The 20,877-nt window shown below is 37.3% G+C and overlaps 1 protein-coding gene across 2 annotated transcripts in view; it reads right to left on the bottom strand.

Annotated features, from left to right (window-relative positions):
• Positions 1 to 20,877, bottom strand: part of RECK (reversion inducing cysteine rich protein with kazal motifs) — a 75,850-nt gene that overhangs the window by 42,713 nt on the left and 12,260 nt on the right. Inside the window, exons 3-7 of one of the 2 annotated variants that reach the window (XM_007197104.2) lie at positions 18,924 to 18,998; positions 17,972 to 18,008; positions 15,325 to 15,410; positions 13,665 to 13,712; positions 3 to 36 (exon numbers count right to left, since the gene is read on the bottom strand). In XM_007197104.2, the coding sequence (XP_007197166.2) occupies positions 3 to 36; positions 13,665 to 13,712; positions 15,325 to 15,410; positions 17,972 to 18,008; positions 18,924 to 18,998 (280 nt within the window). Of the gene's footprint in view, positions 1 to 2; positions 37 to 12,375; positions 12,478 to 13,664; positions 13,713 to 15,324; positions 15,411 to 17,971; positions 18,009 to 18,923; positions 18,999 to 20,877 lie in introns of those variants that run through there. The other variant, XM_057548920.1, reaches the window with a different exon arrangement.

Raw genomic sequence — 20,877 nt, 5'->3', positions numbered from 1 at the left:
ACTTTCATTTCTGCTAATGCAACTGAAAAGAGCATTCTGTAAATTAAAGGAAAACAAACAGAAATTAACAACCACATAGAATTTCTAATTTTATTCCACTTTTATAGTTATACGGAAATCAGGATATCAAACTATTTAATCCTTCTCTAAATCCAAGATTAAAAACAAAGAAACTATGATATAGCATTCTGGTGAAAAGAGAAACCATCTTCTAATACATTTTGGGGATCAAGATTATCACCCAAGCCATAAGCTGACCACATTATAGCAAACCAAGTTTATGTAAAGCTGTACCAATGTGCGTATGTGGGGAAAGTACAATGTAGTAATCTCAACTATTTCTTGTAGAACATAAAAAAGCTTTCAGAAAATAATATAATAAAGGTTATTTAGGGAAATACATATTTCATATAACCACTGCATTTTAGAGTTGAAAGGACCTTAGAGATCACCTCTAATTGTTCTCAAACCTGGCCATGCACTAGAACACCTGGGCTTCCTAGGCCTTACCCTAGACTACAGAATTGGAATTTGGGAATGAAGCACAGAAATCTAAATTTTAAACAAGGCCTCAAAGATGATTCTTATGTAGCCATCCTGGGGCCAGAGTTGGGGAATCTCTCTACCATATTACAGATAAAGAAACCATTTCCTTAGCTGGGGAGAGACTGCCCCAGGTCACAGAGCAAGTTAAAAGTAGAATCTGAGACTAGAATTAATGTTTTTAGATCTCTTAGATCACTGTTCGGAAAATATCACACTGTGTTAAAGTCATTGTAAGGAAAATAAACAAAACAAGACAAACAAAAAATTCCTTGTACAAAGCTATTTGGATAATCAGGGCTTGTAGACTATGATTAATATCACACTTGGAAGAGAATAAATTCTTAAAAGAATATGGGCATAAATAAAAGGTAGATGGAAAACAAGTACACCCTTATTAATAAATAGAGATGATTTTGGCTTTTATTTGCAACTAACTTCCAAGCTGGCTACATGATCTAGACTTATTAAAGGATCAGCTTTACTGACATTTAAAACCTAGCTTCAAGGATCCATCTATGTAGTTGTGTGAAGCTGTACTGCATTTTCTCTACTAAATAATATTCTACTGTAGGAATAAACCACACTTGATTTATCCAAAGCAAAACAAAATACCCAGGACCCATAGAAAAGGGCTAATGAATTCACCCAGTATGAATTCTTTCTGTTAGAGATCTCATTAAATATAAAATAGTGAAGAGTAAATATTCTTGGTATTCTTTAATAGTGGTCTTTTTTATATTTCTCTTCATCCATGTTTCTTTGTTTTAGTTTGACTTTTCAGCTACCCATTATAGGTAGCCCTCTATTTTGGTTCAATGGTTTCAGGAACACTTTCAATAAAATGATCTAAATCAACATTAAAAAGTCATCTGCTACCAGGACTTCCTTGGTGGTCCAATGGTTAAGACTCCAAGCTCCCAATGCAGGGGGTCCAGGTTCGATCACTGGTCAGGGAACTAGATCCCGCATGACGCAACTAAAAGAGCCCTCATGCTGCAAGCAACTAAAGATCCCACACGTGGCAACTAAGACCTGGTGCAGCCAAAAAAAAGAAAAAACAAAAAGTCATCTGCTACCAACTTTCCAGCCCCTCTTAACTGGGTGAATAAAATTCTCATTGCCCTTCTCTTTTTTTTGTTTGCTTTGCTTTTTTTGGCTGAGCTGAGAGGCTTGTGGGATCCTAGTTCCCTGGTGGAACCCGGGCCCTCAGCAGTGAAAGCACGGAGTCTTAACCACTGGACCGCCAGGGAATTCCCTGCCATTCTCTTTCTAATATGCTGGTTGTTCCTCTTGTTCCTCTTGGTTCCTCTTGGTTTCGGCATTTTTGGCCTTGTTCCTAAAGAAGTATGTTTATTATCTTGGTGGCCGTCCTGGGTTACATGCCCTGATTTCCATTTTTGTTATTCTTCCAGTTACTCTTAAAGTTTCTAGAGCTGTGGTTTTCAAGTGGAGGTAATCTTGCTTCCCAGGGGGCATCTGGCAATGTCTGGAGACATTCTTGATTGTCATAACACGGGGGGGTTGGGGTGTTCTACTGAACTGACATCTAGTAGGTAGAGGAGTCTAGAGATGCTGTTAAACATCCTACAAGGCATAAGACAGCTCCCCTACAACAAAGGATTATCCGGCCCCAAATGTCAATAGTGTCAAGGCTGAGAAATCCTGCTCTAGAAACTTACAAATTTGTTCAAGCTTGATTTTTTTTTTTAAATTTGATCTTAAAAATAAAAGAAATATCACTCTGGGTCAGCCTTGTGGATCACTTAGCTTCAGAGAGAGGTACTAAAGGACACAAAATCTGAAAAATGTCGGAGATCAGCTAATCCAACTCATTTGACAGAAGAAGCCAGAGTCTGAGGCCTAGAAAGGAGAACTACTTATGGACCCTAGCTTTCACCCACAAATGGTTTGGCAAACTATGGCACCCAGGCCAAATCTTGCCTGCTGCCTGTTTTTGTAAGTAAAGTTTTATTGGAACACAGTCACACCCATTCATTTACATATTGTATACGGTTACCTCACACTATAATGGTAGAGTTGAGTGGACAGTAAGCCTAAACTGGCCGGTAAGCCTAAAATATTTGCTTCGTGACCCTTCACAGAAAAAGTTTGCTAACCGCTGATATAGAAGGGCTCAGCTGTCTCTCTTTATGTCACATCCAGAGTTCAGAGATGTTCCCTAAGCATTTCTCGTTTCCCTTAATGTTCACTGATAGACCTTTCATGCATAGAGTTACTCTAACTTGTTGAACTAAAAACTTTTATATTTCCACATGGCAGCACCTCTAGTGTTAATACCATTTTTACATCTCTTTCTTTATCTTTACCAGTTTTAAGGTTTCAAAGTATGGTCCTTATAGAGAATAAACTGGCGGTTGCCAAAGGCGAGGTGGGTGGGAGAGGGTTGGATTGGGAGTTTGGGGTTGCATGGTATATACCATGAAAACTGGTATATGCAGAATTGATAAACAACAAGGTTCTACTGTATAGCACAGGGAACTATATTCAATATCCTGTGATAAACCATAATGGAAAAGAATATGAAAAAGAATGTATATATATGTATAGCTGAGTCACTTCGTTGTACAGCAGTAACACAACATTGTAATTCAACTATACTTCAGTAAAAAATGAAATTAAATTAAATTTAAAAAAGAATGATCCTTCACTCAAGTATACTGGTATTTGATGAATTCATCAATTCTCTGTTGCTTACTTTACACGCATCATGATTTTATCATATCCCCCTCTTTGATAAAAAGACTCTTAACCTTAGGTAACTCTGCCTAAGGTATAAACTATAGGTAACTCTACCTTTTCACTGCTAAAGCTACTGCTGACTAGTTTGACAGGGCTTAAGACACACATGAGTTACAGCCCTGGCCGACAGTCTCTTCATTTCTTAAGATGGTCCATCAGGGTCTTAGCTAGTCAATTCTTAAGTCTTTCAAATGTCTGATCGCCATCTAGTGGCAAAAGTGGGCAGTAACTGAGGGTTTATACTCAGTTGGGTTTATACCGAGCCTCTTTTGACCTTCTGCCACCAATATTATACTCAATGTGACTCCATATAGCAGCTCCCTCACCCCACTCATCTTACTCTAGAAGAGATCAAAATTACAGTGTAACTGAGGTTAGGATCTACGAAAACCTCAGAGACCCAGAGAACAAGTCAGTATGTGAGCGTTGACAGCAAGAGATCTTCAAGTCCCAAAGCCTTCACTATACAGCCGGATAGAGAGATGTACACAGTAAGCAAAGGGCAAAGGCGGGGCTAGAACCCAGACTGCTCTGCCAGTGCTCTCCCATGACACTATACTGTGAGAAGACTTTGGATTATTATTCTGAATGCAGCCAATGCAAGGTTGAATTTATGTCCATAGAGTAACCTATTTTAAGTCTACTTTTTAAATCAACATCTTAAATTGTGAAAAAAAAATCATTTTCTTGAAGTATTATTATTTCCCTTAAAAAATTTTGATCATGAAATCTTTCCTCAGGCAGCTGCTTTCATTAGCCAGTTCCCTGCCCTACCTAAAATGGTTTTTGAGAACTGCAATAAGCCCTCCCACTTGTGGGCACACCTAGCAGAAAAACTCAGATACAGAGTGAAATCAAAGTCAAGGGAACCCTATGTGATCCTTTATGCCACACTGACCTTCCTTCTGGGGAGAAGAGCCATTGGGGTCCATCTGTGGGGTAGACTGCGGCTCTAACCTCTTGCTCAGAAGTTGGCTCTGCAGATTTATTTTCTGACCTGGCCACTCACTTTTCCACTTCAGTGACCCCTTCTAGCATTTCTCCATTTGTCCACTTGTCTCAATACTTTCTCTGTCCACTGCCCTTCTACTACTACTGGTCCCTCCAGCTTCCCTTTCTCACCAATGATGAAAATGAAACAAACATTTCACATGAATCTTATTAAAAACAAACAAAACCAGGTTTGAATCTTGGATATTTTAGTCACTTCTGGACAAAGACCCAAAAGAGTACATTCTATGAACTGTTATTAATGTTTCCTATTCCCAAGGCTACTAGTTAAAAGTAAAGGGGCTGCTTTGTTCCTAAGGTCTCAATAAATAAAATCTGTTTGCTTTTCACAGATGGACTGAGGGTTCTCCCAGTTTGAAGTTTTGCATGAAGAATCTAGCTTATTAAATGCTAAGTTGGAGAGATTAAATAATTGACCTTTTTTTTTTCTTTTTTTGGCCACGCCGTGCAGCTTGCAGGATCTTAGTTCCCCGACCAGGGATTGAACTCAGGTCATGGCAGTGAAAGCACCAAGTCCTAACCACTGGACCACCAGGGAATTCCCCAATAACTGACCTTTAAAAACATGTTTTTTAAACCTCCACAAGATATTTTCTCCTTGTTGTGGACACCATGGCTTTTTAGTAAAAAAAATCTAAGTGACTAGAATATGTAAAGGAGTTTAATAGGACATGGATATCACTAAACAAATGACTCTTCAGCCTCCCAAATAATAAATGTCATTTCAATAGTGGGATAAAAATGAAACCCAAAACTGAGATAAGATTAATAGGTCCAGACTGCTCAGAGAAGTTTGCTCATTATCACCCAGAGCATCCAACCAGCTGGAAGCAAATTCACTGGCAAGTAACACCTGCAGAGTAACATAAGGTCTAGAACACAGCTTACACAGAGTATGTGTTTGTGGCAGATTGACTGCAGCAATGGCCCCAAATTTTTACATTTCCCTGTATCTATTTCTCTCACACTAACTCTGGACTTAGGCATGTGATTTGCTTTAGTTAAGTGGACAGTAGCAAGCATGAGGTAAGTAGAGACCTGCACATATACTTGCATGTTTCCACTTCTTTTCTTGGGCCCCTGCCACCACCATGGGAACCTGCCTGAGCTAGCCTGCTAGAAGGCTGGGAGAGACACATGGAGGAGAGCTGAGCTGACTTAGCCAAGGGCATCCTAAACCAGCCAGACCCTGGCTGACTTGCCAGCTGACTGCAGATGCACAAGTGAGCCCAGCCAGAAGCAGCTAGGCCTGCTAAATTCATGAGAAATACTAAATTATTATTAAATAATAATAATTCTAGGCTATGGAGTTTTGGGATGGTTTGCTACACAACATTGTGATTACAGATACAGTATTCAGTGCTTTCTCTGCTCATTCAAAGAATGCCTGATTCATAGACATTTACACAGGGTTTTCACATAAAACTATTTACTCTGAAACAAAGAACCTTGTGTACTGTCCAGAGTGGGAAAATTTCCTATTAAAAAATTCTATCTATAAAGATACTAACTGTAGCACCTATTTACAGGCAACAAGTTTTTGTTCATCCTTTAAGTCTTACCTGCTCTGTGAAGACTTCCCCATTACCCTGGGAAGGGTTTTTTCCTCCAGGCTTCAACGTGTCTTGCACAGACTTCTAGCAACGTACTTGTCTCACTGTATTGTAATGGACTATCTGAATTTCTCTCTTCCCATGGACTAGGCTATGAACTTCTTACAGACAGTGGCTAAATCCTTCCATCTTTGTACTCTGAGAACAGTGCCTGATACATATTAAGTGTATCAACTCAATGAATGTTGAAGGAATGAATGAATGACATGCAAAGACAATTGAGACATGGACTCTGTCCTACGAACTCAAGACTTTAGCATTAAAAAGTGACTTGAAAACAAAGAGTTACACTATATGGTGACCAATGCTATAATAAAGCATGTCAAGTGTTTATAAATAGCAACTAATTTTGTGTGTGTGAGGGTAGAGGGCTGAGGAGGAAAGGTTTTAAAGAGGAACCATCTAAGCCAGAATTTCAGTAGGGGTTGTGGCATGCTGGGGTGGGGTGGGGGTGAATGGGAGTTCTGATTTGTAATATTTGCTGATATGTGTGGTATAAATACCCCCATCACAGCTGCTTTTCAAGTTAAAAACTGGCTTGCCAAATTCCTGAATATTTAACAACCAGTTCTCCCTAGCTGGTAGGAGCTGGCTCCAGCCTACTAATGGATGGGGATGATAGGATGGATTCAGGGAACAGGAATTCCAGGAGGGCAACAGGTGGTACAACTACAACTAACAAATACAACACATGGTCAATCTGGGAAGTTACAAGCAGTAAGCTGCTGAAGCGTCAAGGAGGGAAGAGTCAGGGGCTAGATCGAGAAAAGCTTAAGTACACCAGGCTGAGGAACATGAACTGTATCTTACAGGTGAGCCACTGAAGAGTTTCAAGGAAGGGAGTGATACGACCATATTTGGTCTTTAAAGAGGTCACCCTAGGAGAAGTGGAGATAGTAAATAAGAGGAGAAATTAGAGACAGGAAAGCTAGTTGGGCAGCTATTGTAGTTGTCCCCCAAAGTGGTATAAAGGCCTGAGGTAGGCAGTAACTGAGGATCTGGAAAGGAGACCAATTTAAGACATATTTCAGAGGCAAATCTTTAGAGTTTGATAGCCAGTTTTTTTGTTTTATTTTTTGTTTTGTTTTGTTTTGTGGGAGGTGGTGAGAAAGAAGAAAGAGTAGACAATACCTCTTAGGCTTTTAGTTTATGTGTCTGGGAGGACTGTACTTAAACAACCAAGCAAGAAATGCAAGAAAAATGATAAGTTTTTGTTTGGGGATGTGTGTATGTGTGGTGTTGTGTAGCAGTAGGGTAGAGGGAAGAAGAGGTAGGGAAGGTTAACAGTCAGTTTGGCTGATTTGAAATGTCAGTTGAGCATCAAAAGAACACATATCCAGCAGTGATTCAGGAGAAAAAGAGGTTAGCAAAGAAGATTCTGGAGTTGTCATCATATTGGGGCAATTAAAGCTATGGGAGTAGATGAGATTGCCTAGGGAGAAAAACCTGGCCATTTGGATTAGACCAGGTCACAATCTAATCAGACTTGATCAGATTTCCCTTTTGGGATGATCTCATTCAGGTGACTTATAAGAAGAATGGACTGCAGAGGAAATACACTAGCTCAAGGAGACTAAATGGGAGCTATTCCCTTCCCCAGCACAAAATATGACAAAACAAAACAACATACAAATGGAACATAATCAAGGTTTTATACTATCTTAAGCCAGTACTGCAGGACCTAATAGGTTTCGCTCTTTTTGGAGCTCATCAGCTGCAGGTAACGGCTCAAATCTAGTCTAATACAGCATACCTGTATAGCATTTTACCATTTACAAAGCCTCCCATTCACAGTCTTCTACTTACCATATTCTGACAATTCTCAGTTTCCTTGGTACTAACTAAAAGAAGCTTTACATTTAGGTGCTGAAGGCTCTGCTGAGGCAAAGTACCACATGATTCTTTTTGCTAAAATCCCCAAGCCAACTTCCAGAGCCTAGGCTGTCATCTGCCATGTAAGAAGGTCTACTCTATTCCTGGAACTACTGCGGCACAGATCCAATCATACCAAGGCACAGAAGGCCTCTAGCTGTCCAGAGAATCCTGCTGGTCCTACATCCCTGCCCTCCTAGGTCTAAATTTTTAGGGCTATCTTTTCATCCCTTTTCCTTTATGCTTCTGGTAGTAAATCTAGAATCAAGGTTAATTTGAGAGAAAAGGAACAAAATAAAATTAAAACATAGAAATCTTTAAAACAGAACATTTTATTGCGACATTTCCTGAGGATACACTGGACAGCCCATATAGACATACATAAATATGCACCAAACACTGGCATCCACGGGTACCACAAAGTGTGTGGTAAGCTACCATTTGTGTACAGAAGGGTAGAAGAGGACTATATATACATATTTACTTTTACGTGCATAAAATATCTCTGGTGACCTTAGGAACTGGGTGGCTGTGGTATAAGAGGTAGGAAAGAGACCTTTTATTGTATGCTGTTTTGAATTTTGAACATGTGAATATTCAAAAAATAAAATTTAACACATACCTGCACTCTTCTCTTATGCATTTAGCTGTGTGTTGATAGGATAGTGCTGACAGAACTGAGCCTGGCACTCACAAGGCTGACCATCTTTGTTTTTGTGGTTCTTAGAGCCTCTTTTTAATATCCTCAGAGTCTTAATTTTATCTCAGCATTCTCAGAGAACCAGAGCCCCAGGACAGAACATTATTTTAGTTTTCTTTAGCAACAGTTTAGTTTAAAACTTAAATGGCTTAAGCTTAAAAAAAAAAAAAGCAAATCCTCACAAAAATATCTCCTACTGACTTTCCTTCATAGTTTCTCAACTTCCTTAATGAAATAACGTCAAATAACTGGACTGAAGAAAGCTAGGAAGAAAGGAGAGAATTGAAAATCACATTTCTGAAAACAATATAAAGAAAAGCGTAGAGAAGGATCTGTGAAAGAAGGAACAAAAGAGTAAAAGCACAAAAGTGTGATGACAAATTTGCAACACTGTATTTCAGTGGCTCATGCAGCAAATGGAAAGGTATATATATTTATGGCCATTATGTTAGAGAATGGCAGGTAAGGTGTGACATAAAGGTATGAAATGGGTTTATGAACCTGAAACTAAAATTTGTCTCATCATGTTACAGACACTGCCAGGTCTCTGGAAATACACCAGCCTCATATCATCTTGATGTTTATTCTGACATTCAAGAAAATCACTATCAACAACCAATTTTTGTTTTTAACCACCGTCTTGGTGGCTAGAAGAAAATGTTTTCAGCCAGCTGTAGACAAAGACTATGCAAAAAGTATTACACTAGATGTCTCACACCTCATGGAAAACATGATTAAGTTTTTACTTTAGTTCTAATTAGCCAATTTGCCCTAGTATGGCTAAACTAGTATGGCTCTAGTTTATATCCAGCATTTGTTCTGATTGTTGGTGCCTGTCATTCCAGTTGTTTAATATTTTAAATATCATCCCTGGTCTAGTATCATACATCCATGAGCGCATGTGGCCTGATAAATACTTCTAGATGGGCCAAGACCAAGCCTGTGAAAACGCATGGCTAACCTAGAACCAAGCATGCCCGTGACACTTGAACACGTCTGTGATGGAGTTATCAAGCCACTGGTTGATTTTGATAGCTCTAACCAAATGTGTGTGATTCTGAAAGAAGTATTCTCAATTTCTGAAGGAAGTACTCTTTCATAGGTATGAGTCAGAATAAGAGAACTGCAAAGATGGGAGAACAGCCAAATCTCCTGTCCATTGCAGAAATCCCCTCCACAATGTATTTATCCAGTAAATCTTTGCTTTGAACACTTTCACTAATAAGAATTTCTCTTTTTCTTGGAATATCTCAATCTAATATTCTCATTGAATGTAAGATCAGTATATGGCTCCTCCTCTTTCCGTTCCCTAAAAACGATTTTCAAAATCAGCTTTCTATTTTTTTCTATATTTTTTCTTTCACAGAGTTTTCTTTCAAGCTCAACGTTCAAGGGTTACTTCATGGTTGACTTTGGGCATGATCTCTCCTCATCTTTAGTCTGGTATTCCTAACTACCTCTGAGATACGGGTTTTTACACTTAAAAAGACCTAACAATATACTTCAATTTCTTTAAAATCCCTTCCCAATGTATATGCTATCTTTGCTGTGTATTTTCTCTCTTTTTTTAAACTCAATAATAAATTATTACTGTTTTATACAACCTGTGTGTGTTTTAACTTAGTCACTTTGTATTTTTATTGTTCTCATTTTCCTTTGCATCTCAAATAATTATAGATATTTTAGAACTTCCTTTAAAGAAGGATTTCTAGCAAGGGTCCAGTACTGGCAATTCTCTGTTTTTGTCATCTGGAAATACCTTAATTTTGCCTTCTTTCTTGAAAAATATTTCCGCTGGATATGATAGTTGTTTTCTCTCAGAACAGTTTAGGTATCATTCCACTGTTCCTGGCTTCCTCTGTTGCTACTGAAAAATCAGCTGTTGACCTCCTTTGAAGACAATGTCTTTTTTCCTGACTGCTTTTAAGACCTGTGGCTATGAGGTATGTCTGTTACGTATGGCTTTAAAAAAAAATCCTGCTGGGGATTTCTTGGGCTTCTTTAAACACTGCCTCTGTCCCATATTCTTTCTTCTTCTTTGAGTATTCCAATTAGAATACTTCCTCTATCCTCCATGTCCCTTAAACTCTCTTTCAGCCTATCCTGCGCTGCTTTTCCATATAACTTCTTTAGTCCTATCTCCCAATTCACTGATTGTTTTTTATATTCCCCTGAACATCATCTCCTATATTCAATCCTTTATAACAAATCCTGAATGATGGACTCTACCTTCAAATCTCTGATTTATTCCCAAATACTCAATTCTATTGCTATCATCCTAGTTGTGGGCCTTATTTGTTTTTAGCTAAGTTAGAGGAATTTGGGGGATCTAAAACTTAGCCTGCACATACCTAAGACTTGAAGCTTTCTAAAATACTGGACTTTTATTTGTTATGTTGGTCTCCTATCACAGAATCTTTATCATCTCCCTCTACTTAATAATGGGCTGAGCCCCAAAATATCATTTTTCCAGGATCTGGTCCCACTTTGCCTATCCAAGCAGATTCTCAGCCCAAAATAGGCCTATCTTCGTTTTTACCCCCCACCTCAGTCATGTGCATTTTTGCTAACATGCTGTTGATCCAGTCTTCTAACCCAAATTATACCAATCCTTTCAGCCCTCTCTTTTGCAAAGTTTTCCCTGTTAACTCCCAACATGCTCAGTCTGCTTTCCAATTTCCTTGAGTTCTTGCACGTTCAGTACATATTTTAACTATCTTGACTCAGGTATAATTCTTTAGTATTTGAAGTTGAGCTATATGTATGTAGCTTAACCATAATTCTAACCTAGGTCTGACTCCAAAGTTTGTTTTCTTTCTTTTTTTAAGATAATTTTATTTTATTTATTTACTTTTGGCCACGCTGTGCAGCTATGAGGGATCTTAGCTCCCCGACCATGAAACGAACCCATGCCCCCTGCAGTGGAAGCACGGAGTCCTAACCACTGGACTGCCAGGGAATTCCCGAAAGTTTGTTTTCTAATATAATAAAACTGCCTCTCACTATTCAATAAATATTTGTTGATTTGCATAAAAAAGAAACCAGATACTATAAAATCAGACATAAAAATGCTTTACATTTTACTAGTTTATCTTAGCTTGGTTGGAACAAAACAATCTTAAATGGCATAAAAATTTTAAACTTTATTCATGTAAGTAAATTTCTCAGGAAATCCCCTCAAAGGGGATTCTGCAGCAGCTTATCAGTAAAGATAAACATTAGCTCCTTCAAATATAACTGCTCATTCTCTGAATCTCTAGTCAAACTACACAACACCATCCTTCAGGGTAAATGTTAACCCCTAAAGTTGTAAGCCTAAAGGAATAGCTTACACATCTGGAAGTTCACTTCCAGGGACCACTCCAGTGTTAAGGAAAAGGTACCAAAAGCCTAGTTTTATAAATTATTCTAATGTTAATAAGCAACTAATCCAGTTAAAATAGGTTGCACTACACCAATGTTACCCAATTCACTTTATAACAAATAACCTTTGTGTCTAGACAAGACTTTAACAATTCAGTGAGAGTGACTGTTATTTGGGGCTTATAATGCAGAAACTTCTTTCTGTGTTAAAGTGCTCTTGCCTCACTTTTTATTTCTAAATAACATATAAAAAATCAAATTGAATCTTGAATTATCTTGAATAATTTGTACAGTCAGTTTTATATATATATAAAACACACATATATATATAAAACACATGTATACTTTACATATATATATTTTACGTTTATATATATGCGAAAGAACCTTCTTGGCATGTAAATTTTTGGAAGATAGTTGCTTAATTCTAGGCCAAATAGGGGAGGATAGACTGGAAAAGGTAAACTACTCTTAGTATTTCTCTCATAGGACAGTGTTTATCTCTCTTACCTTTCCTGTCCCGTCCTTCATCAACACATACTGGCAGACTTCCTAGGGCAATGCAGAAATCCAGACAAGAGAAGGAAGCACACTAAAATAATGGAGGACAGGCTACAGGAGATGGACAGTGTCAGACATCATGTGGGAGAAAAGAAGGAATTATCACAGTTAGCCACTCTGTTCAAGAGAAACTAAAACTAGTTATTTCAAAGGTAGAGAGAGAAGAAAAAAAAGAAAGATCTTTTACTTCTTTGTAGAAAGGCTCTTTTCAATAAGAACAGAGAAGAGTTGCAGTTAATTTGGAAATTTGTCTTCAGAGAAACAGATATAACTTAGCAATAGTACAAAGGAACAAAAGATAAATAAGATTTTTCCAATTCCAAAATATTAATCGAGAGATATAATTACAGGCTTTGAGAAAAGAAAAAAAAAATCAGAACTATAATCTAGAAGCAGTTAAGAGAGTTGTTCTATCTTTCTTCTCCAAGAGAATACAGACTATTAAAAGCAATAGGAATCCCAATGTTTATACATACAAATGATGAATGAGGCATATGTGCTTAAGTATGCTTAATTACACGGTCTTACACTATAAAAAATAATAATATTATCATACTTAACAATGAAGTTCTAGGAACTGAACAAAGTAGTCCCAGTGAGGAGCTTTATCACATTAGGGACAATCTTTTGTACATATTTGCCTGGTGTGAAATACCTTCTCTACCTCTGCCCCTCCTCAACCTGTGTCCCCCCCCCACGCCCAATCTAGATACCACAGTGCTTGAAACACCACCATTGGGAGACAAGAGTCCTTCAGATTTAATACAGCCTTTGTAATTTGGTATGTACCTTTCCCCGCAAATGTAAGATGCTAGGAAAGTCTGAAGCTACTCACACTAGCAATGTGATTTTGTTTCTTCCAATTAGAGGTAGTTGATAAAGGTGGATACCTGGATGGATCAAGGTATAGCAAAAGGGGCAAAAGAGGATATGGAACCTAAGAAAAACTATTTTACAACCTTGGATACAACCAGTTGCTTTATTATGAAAACATTATAGGTTAAATCCTCTGTATATGTGATTTAGGCATTTCTTTCAAATTAACGTTTAATTTCAACAAGTTAATTAAAGTTATAACATTTCTAAAAAAGGTAAATGACATTTTTCTCAAGGCCATATTTTCTGTAAAGTAAAAGGCAATTTATTTAACAATGAATTCATTTTTAAAATTTGAGTGATTTTATCAATTCTGATAACATCTAATTAATCTATCCAAATTTGTTAAATAAAATGCATACCTCATATTCTTTTCTGCAAACTCTGGAAATATCATTTTTTGAAGATGCCTAAAAAAACACAAATTTCTGCATTAATTTATTTAATCCACATTAAACAAACATTAGCTCCAGATATGCTAGAATTTCACTCTAACTTTTATGGCTTTAATCTCACATAATGACACAGTCCTTTTGTTATTTCAGAAACTAGATAACTTTGAAGGAAATGTAAACAGAGGACTTTTTTTTTTTAAACTGAATTCCATTCTGTAGCAAATTTTCTTGTGAAGCTCTGAAGCTCTGCTGCAGTGAATTTTCTTGTGAAGCTTTGCTAGGGCATTTATAGTTTGCTTTTTCTTTAACCCTTCATGTTTTAAGTTCCCATATGAGCCAAGATCCATATATAACAGAGGAGACAACTAAAGAGGGAAAGGCAATGCCAGGCAATTAATAAGTTATTTTTATGTAATTTTCTTAACAAGTTTATGTAGAAGATATTCCTTCTACAGATGAGGAAACTGACACACCGAAAAATAGAAGGTTATTTACTACATTTAAGTATACACTTTCTATAAAAAACAAGCCAAAACAAATCTGCTGAGGGGCTGTTCTTCCACATGATGATAATCCTCATTTAGAGACGTAGTTCCAGAGCCATGGACTCCGGTTCCTTGTTCTATTTCCTCCTGTTCTATCACCTAGGCTCATGCAATTCTGAATAGACCAGCTGATGAGGACAGGGAAAGCAAGAAGCAGAATGGACTGGCAACTATTCTGTGGCCCACTAGACGTACTATAGCTCAAATCCTCTACAACTCAGTTTCATCTCAATGCCTGGAGGAGAATAGCAGATAGCTAGGCTATGTGCTGCCCAAAGAGTGTGGCTCAGTGGTCTGTATGAAAGCAAAGGCATCAGCATGTCTCATATACTCCTGTCTAGAGACCAGTCACTAGAAGGAGAAAATAAGAGAAGGCTTTCCAGTTTAGTTTTAGGGACACTTAAATTTCCCAGTTTTCCATACTCCCACCATTTGGAGTATGAGGAGCCAGGAGACCAGTTTTTCCACAGCACTCTGAGGAACCACTATGAAAATATACACAGTGAGGAAGAGTTCAGGGGCCTAACTTGAATTGGACCTGAGATATATCAAATCAAAGAGAAGTCATAATTCACTGTAGGAGTCACGCTCACCTTAGGAGCAGAGAAGGTATAAAAGAACATACTCAGAGTAAACCCATGATGAAAGACAGAGGGAAGATGAAAGCAAAATAAGCCAAGCTGTGTCAACTGCTCTCATCCAAGCATGCCTGAAATTTACACGACCATTTGGAGTCTGCTCTCATCCAAGCATGCCTGAAATTTACACGACCATTTGGAGTCATTCAGCATTGACTAAGCATGACCATAGGCAGAATACAAAAGGCCTTGATTCCTATAATATTCTTTCTTTGTGTGGCAGAGAGAAGTTAAGAAAGAATAAGAGAAGGCTGAGGGTCTTACATGCAGCAGCCAAAACTGAAAAAGCAGCATGTCTAAAAGGAAATGGTCCATGTAAGAAATGCTAAATTTGCAGCTTTTATGGGTCACCTCTCCAAAGATATGAGGTAGGCTAGGTCCAAGACACAGCCAAAACTAAAACTCTACTCCACGCTGCTTAAAAGCCTGATTGCCAAGTGTTACCTGCTTGCATGCCTGTCGACACTCCAAGGTAATAGCCAGTTCACAGCAGCCTAAGCCAACCCAGCCATCAGACTTCTTAAACACACCTTAAAAACAAAATGTTCAAATGTTTTGGTCATATAAGTAGTGACAAACACAAATAGAGTGCCAAACTGGTTCATGGATACCACTACAAGTCAAAGCAGGTGTCCATAAGAAAGCTAGCTTAGATAGCAGGGTCTCAAAAGTATGAAGCCCCTCCTCCCACCCTTACTCTCAATGCTATCAGTCTTCTCAGGGTCCCTCACAGCATAATTACCAGGTCCTTTGTTTTTTTCCCCTCTTCTCCCTGCCCACCCTAAACTCTCTTTAGCTCATTCTCACTCTTAGGTAAACAGAATCTCTAGAGGACATACAGGCTAAGGAAAGCAATGAGAGGCTTTCTTCACCTTTGGACTATGAACCAGAAGAGGAAAGGATTACATTTAACTTAATAAGCCAACAAACAAAAAAGGGCATGAGTATTATTGTACTCCAACATTCAAAATATTAAATACCTAGAATAGCATAAAACACACGATGCTGTTTAAAAACTGATACTTAGTAAACAGACAGGAACATCTCCTGTGAGCCATGACTGACTTTGATGGGTACACTTTATTGTGGGGCAAAATGACTATTCTGGTTCAATTTATGCATAGCTCTATTTCTCCAACCAAATTACAGTGATACCAAAAGGTGATAAAATTACAGTGTTCTAATGCAATTTTCAGATCCCTTTTTGCAATCATAAATGTCAATGAATAACTCCTAGGATAAAATTAGGAGATATAAGTAATAATTATGAAAAAAGAAAAGATTCACTTGTAGAAATGCTGCAAATTCCTTCTTATCTCTTTTAAGAAATGCTTTATGCTGCTTCCATATAATACATAGATCTGCAAATCCACATGTACATTAAATTAGATTATTATTTCCATTTTTAAAAAATGTCAGGGATTTAAGGCAATATGTAACATAGTTCTCTACACGAAACTAAGACCTAATATAACAAATAGAAGTATTCTGCTAAAAAACAAACCCAACAAAAGCAAACAAATGGCCCATGGACAGACAAAGCTCTCAAAATATAATCATAAACCATCCCAATTGTTAAAACTGGCTAAAAATCCTGCAAATCATAAGCTTCTGTAACCCTACATGTTTTAATGGTATAAAGGGCAACAGACTCCCATCTAGTCCCATTGCCTAGTATAGTTTCCTCTCAATCTTTGCTGCTTGCTATTCAGAATCACTCATATTCTAGAAAGAATTTTGAATGGAAACAGTGTAGGTCATAAACTCTGTGAACTTTTATACCATAATGCATTTTACTGCTGTTTTCACATATCCAGTGTCTCTTAGAAAATATTAAATTATTCAACAAGCATTTACATTCACTGAACCCCTATTATGTACAAGGCACTCTTAGGTATTTTGTGGGCTATGAGATAGATAAAATATATGATTTATCCCTTTATGGAGATTACAGTTTGGTAGGAACAATACACGCATATATATAATTGCAGACACCAGGGAGAGGGATAACTGGGAGAACAAGCAAGGACGTGGGCAATTCTAGGAAGCAAATAGTACAATTTGTTTGAAATGAAAACTTCAAACAGTGTGAGAGCCTTTAGAATTCAGAGAAACATAAGATATACTCCCTTTTTTTCAAGGCACTGGCTTTAACCAGGACTGGAAAATGAGCTTTAATCCTAGGAGACCATGAATGCCAGGCTAGGGAGTTTGGCCTTTATTCTGATGGAAGTGGATATCCCCGGAGGGATTTTTTTTGAAGGGGGTGGGGAGGACACCTATGGTGTATTGAAACACCAGTTACAAGGTTATTGCAATAATCTACCCCAAAGGTGTAATCATAAAGGCTTGAACTAGAAATGGTGAGGATAGACGCAAGATTTTACAAGAAGAGAGTCAATGAGCTAAAAAGAAAAAGCAATCAGAGATAATGACTTGAGGGCTTCCAGTCTAGAGTGTCATTCACAAGAGAAAGCAGTTATAAGGTGAGTTTGGTTTTGAATTGGCACTTCAGATGCCACCTGGATGCATAGATCCAGGTAAAGACGTCTAGAGGTCATGAACAATGACTTGGATTTGAAAATTATCTTCCCAGAGCTGATTAGATAACAGTTCTGGGAAGGAATGTGGTTACCAGGGTGAATGTGGAGAGAGAAGGGAAGAGGACCACACACAGAAATAACTGTGGTAGTTATGGGGGGGACGGTGTGTGGGGGAGGTGGGGATAAGAGAGGGCAAAGTCACAAGGCCAAGGTGAAGTCACAAGGAGGGAGTGGTCAATCATATCAAGTGTCACAGGGAAGTCAAAGAGAATAAGTACTGAGAAAAAGCCATAAGATCTAGGAACCAAGAGATCCTGGTGATCTTTCAAAGACCAGTTTCAACAGAATGGTAGAAGTGGAGACAAGAGTACCATTAAGGACTGAGTGAATGAGAATTAATTATACATTTGAAAATTTGGGTGCCTACAGGAAGGAGAGGATAGAAATTCAAGGGTAAACATTATGTTACAGGACTACGACACAGATTTTACAATCACAAAATAAGTTTTAAAAAATAAAGTGCTAAATGTTGCACTTCTATTGCTTACCTGGCAAAGATGAATTCATACAACTCCAAATTTCAACCTAAAATTGTAATCACCAAAAGACTTTTATGTAGATAACCAGTTCCTAAATATGAAAGTTTCTACAGAAATTATATATAGCTAATTTGATTATGTTTGTGTCTATACAATCAATGATCTAGAACTATATGAGTATCAACCAGCTATTCAGGGAAGAAAAAATAGAACTGAGATGTAAAAATACTGCTTGCTGTTTTCCCATCTTCCCATCTGAGAGTACTAAGGACAAATATGGTTACTCATGATGCTTACTGGGATAACTGTTTCCAAGCACAGAGATAAAAGTGCCTGCTGAGTGACTAAAGGAAAATATGTCAGTCAGAACTGTTTGATCATCAACCTTCCCCCCATTTAACCCAAGCTACCTTATCTAAGGAGGCTCCCTCATGCCAGCTCAGACTTTCTTAGCCTGGCTCATGAGTATCCCAAACGCTGAGGATGGCCCACGCATTAGAGGCATTTTAAGTTACATGATTCAGACAGGAATGCAATGTATCTATAATATACCAGAAAATGGGAAGACAGAAGTAATGAGAAATCACACATTTTCCCTTACCCCAAATCCAACTTTTTAAAAATCAAAATATATGTAAGACTTAGTTATTATGGTTTTCATAAAATTGTCAAAATATGATAATAAGTAAAATTCCCAATTCCAGATAAACTATTATAATGAAATTTAAAGACTGGAATATATCATATACCTACAACATAGGTATAAAATAAACAATGAAAGATGAAAAACAATATTCTATCTAGCAATTTGTGTGAAGATCTTTTTAAAGTACCTAGTTAAATCTAACATTTTATTTGACCACAAACCCCAATCACACTGAAAAATTTGCTAAATCTAAAGTAACTCATTAGAGTGCTTCATTAGACAAAAGCTTCCATAGTTAAGTTAAATAAGACCTACCATTGTTTCAGGGCAATAATCTGGGGCTCGCTGCAACAGATGTTTTAGTCGGGATTCACTTTTTGAGGAGAATATCTATTTGACAAAAAAAAAAAAAAAGTTTTGTGGCATTTTTTTCAACAAGAAAATAGAAGAGGTAAACTTATTGTCCTCTAGATATATGAATTGTCTAGAATATTTTCCAATTTCCCTTTATAAACAGAAAACCTTTGGAAAGATCTAAATTAAGTTGAGGTAATATTTCTTGAAAGGTTGGTTAGCTTGGCAAATAATCAACAAAATCTAAATACGGCAAGTCTAATGCTCAAAAATGGAGAAAACCAGGCTGTTAACCTGTTAGGGTATAGGGGAGAAAAAAAACAGAAAAGGAAGAAAAAACAATAAATTTATTCTAAACTGTCCTACAAACTGCTTTTAGTCAACTGACCACAATGAAAAATAGACTATGCCATACCCTTTATATTGGTGAAGAACAACTGTGTGAATAGCATTGTAGCAAAAACTTCTCCACAGAATTCCATAAAATAGAGACAAAGCCATCTTTTAAATAAAGCTGCTGAGGGGTTGACAAGTTCACTCAACAGGCTAGTTGGCTCACTTCCAAATACAACTTTAATTAATGCAATTACAATTTAATGTCTCTGTAAATTTAAATCATTACATATATTATTACCTGCAAATAGTCAAGATTGTAAAGTCTATGAATGCTAACGACAATGAAAAAGGATTTATCTCCAGTTAGTTTTAACAGCCATTTTCTCCCAAACCACAAACTATAATTAATAAATGAAGAGAGCTAGAATATCACCATTTTGCAACTCCTAGTGAATTAATGCATTGAGGCAATTATTAACAATGACTGCTAACATTACAAAGAGACAACCAGACACAATACTATTTATGAGTAAGACCTGCCAAACAAAACAAAAACAAAACCTAACCTGAATCTGATCAAGCCTCTGGATCTACTCCATAAGGTAGCTGCCAGCCATGCGTGGCTATTTAAATTTAAACTTAAATCAGTGAAAATGAAATAAAATTTAAAATTCAGTTCCTCAGTCTCTTGAAGCATATTTCAAGGGTTTACTGTGCACACAGAGCTAGCAGTTTCCCTATTGGATCATACAGATATGAAATACTTTGATCACTGAAGAAAATTCTATTGGACAGCTCTGCTCTTAAATCTACCTACCAATTACAGAAATACAGAGGAAAGAGGAACACACTAAATGATACCATAGGGCTACAAACAGCATGATTCAGACTGTGGGAAACTCCACAGGATAAATGACCAGATTTATCCATTAAACAAACTGCAAGGAGAAACCCATATTAAAAGATATTTAAAAAACAACTGCAATGCTTATATCTCACTTGGATCCTGATTCAAACTTATAAAATGAAACTTATTAAACAGTTAATAAATTTGAAAAATAACTAGATATTTGAGTATTACATTTTTAAAGAAGTGGTAATGGTAATATGGTTATTTTTTAAACAAATACTTATAATTTATAGATACAGACTGAAAATTTATGGAGCAAATGATATGACAACTGGGATTTGTTTCAATATAAATTTGCCTCAGTATAATGCGCGGGGGGGAGGAGTAGATGGGACTGTAAATGAAACACAACTGGCCTTGACTTAACAATGAGAAAGCTGAATATGGGAGTTTATTGTATTTCTCTTTACTTTTGTATATATTTGAAAATTCCCATCATGAAAAGATTAAAAAGAAGAAGGAAAAGAAAAAGAAAGGGGAAAAGACAACGACGAAAGGCAAGAAAGAATTTAAAAAAGTCAGGAAGAAAGGAAAGAAGGGAGGGAGGGAGAGAAGGAGGGAAGGAGGAAGCACATCACATTAGTAGTGGAATTGGAAAAGGCAGAGTTTCGATTCTAAGCACTGGGGGATTCAGCACAAACAAAGCAAACAAAAGTCCCTGTTCTAGAA

Source organism: Balaenoptera acutorostrata, chromosome 6 (genome assembly GCF_949987535.1).
Source record: "Balaenoptera acutorostrata chromosome 6, mBalAcu1.1, whole genome shotgun sequence".
Lineage (NCBI taxonomy): Eukaryota > Metazoa > Chordata > Mammalia > Artiodactyla > Balaenopteridae > Balaenoptera > Balaenoptera acutorostrata.
The sequence above is the reverse complement of the archived record's forward strand: the minus strand, read 5'-3'. Positions and strand labels throughout refer to the sequence as shown.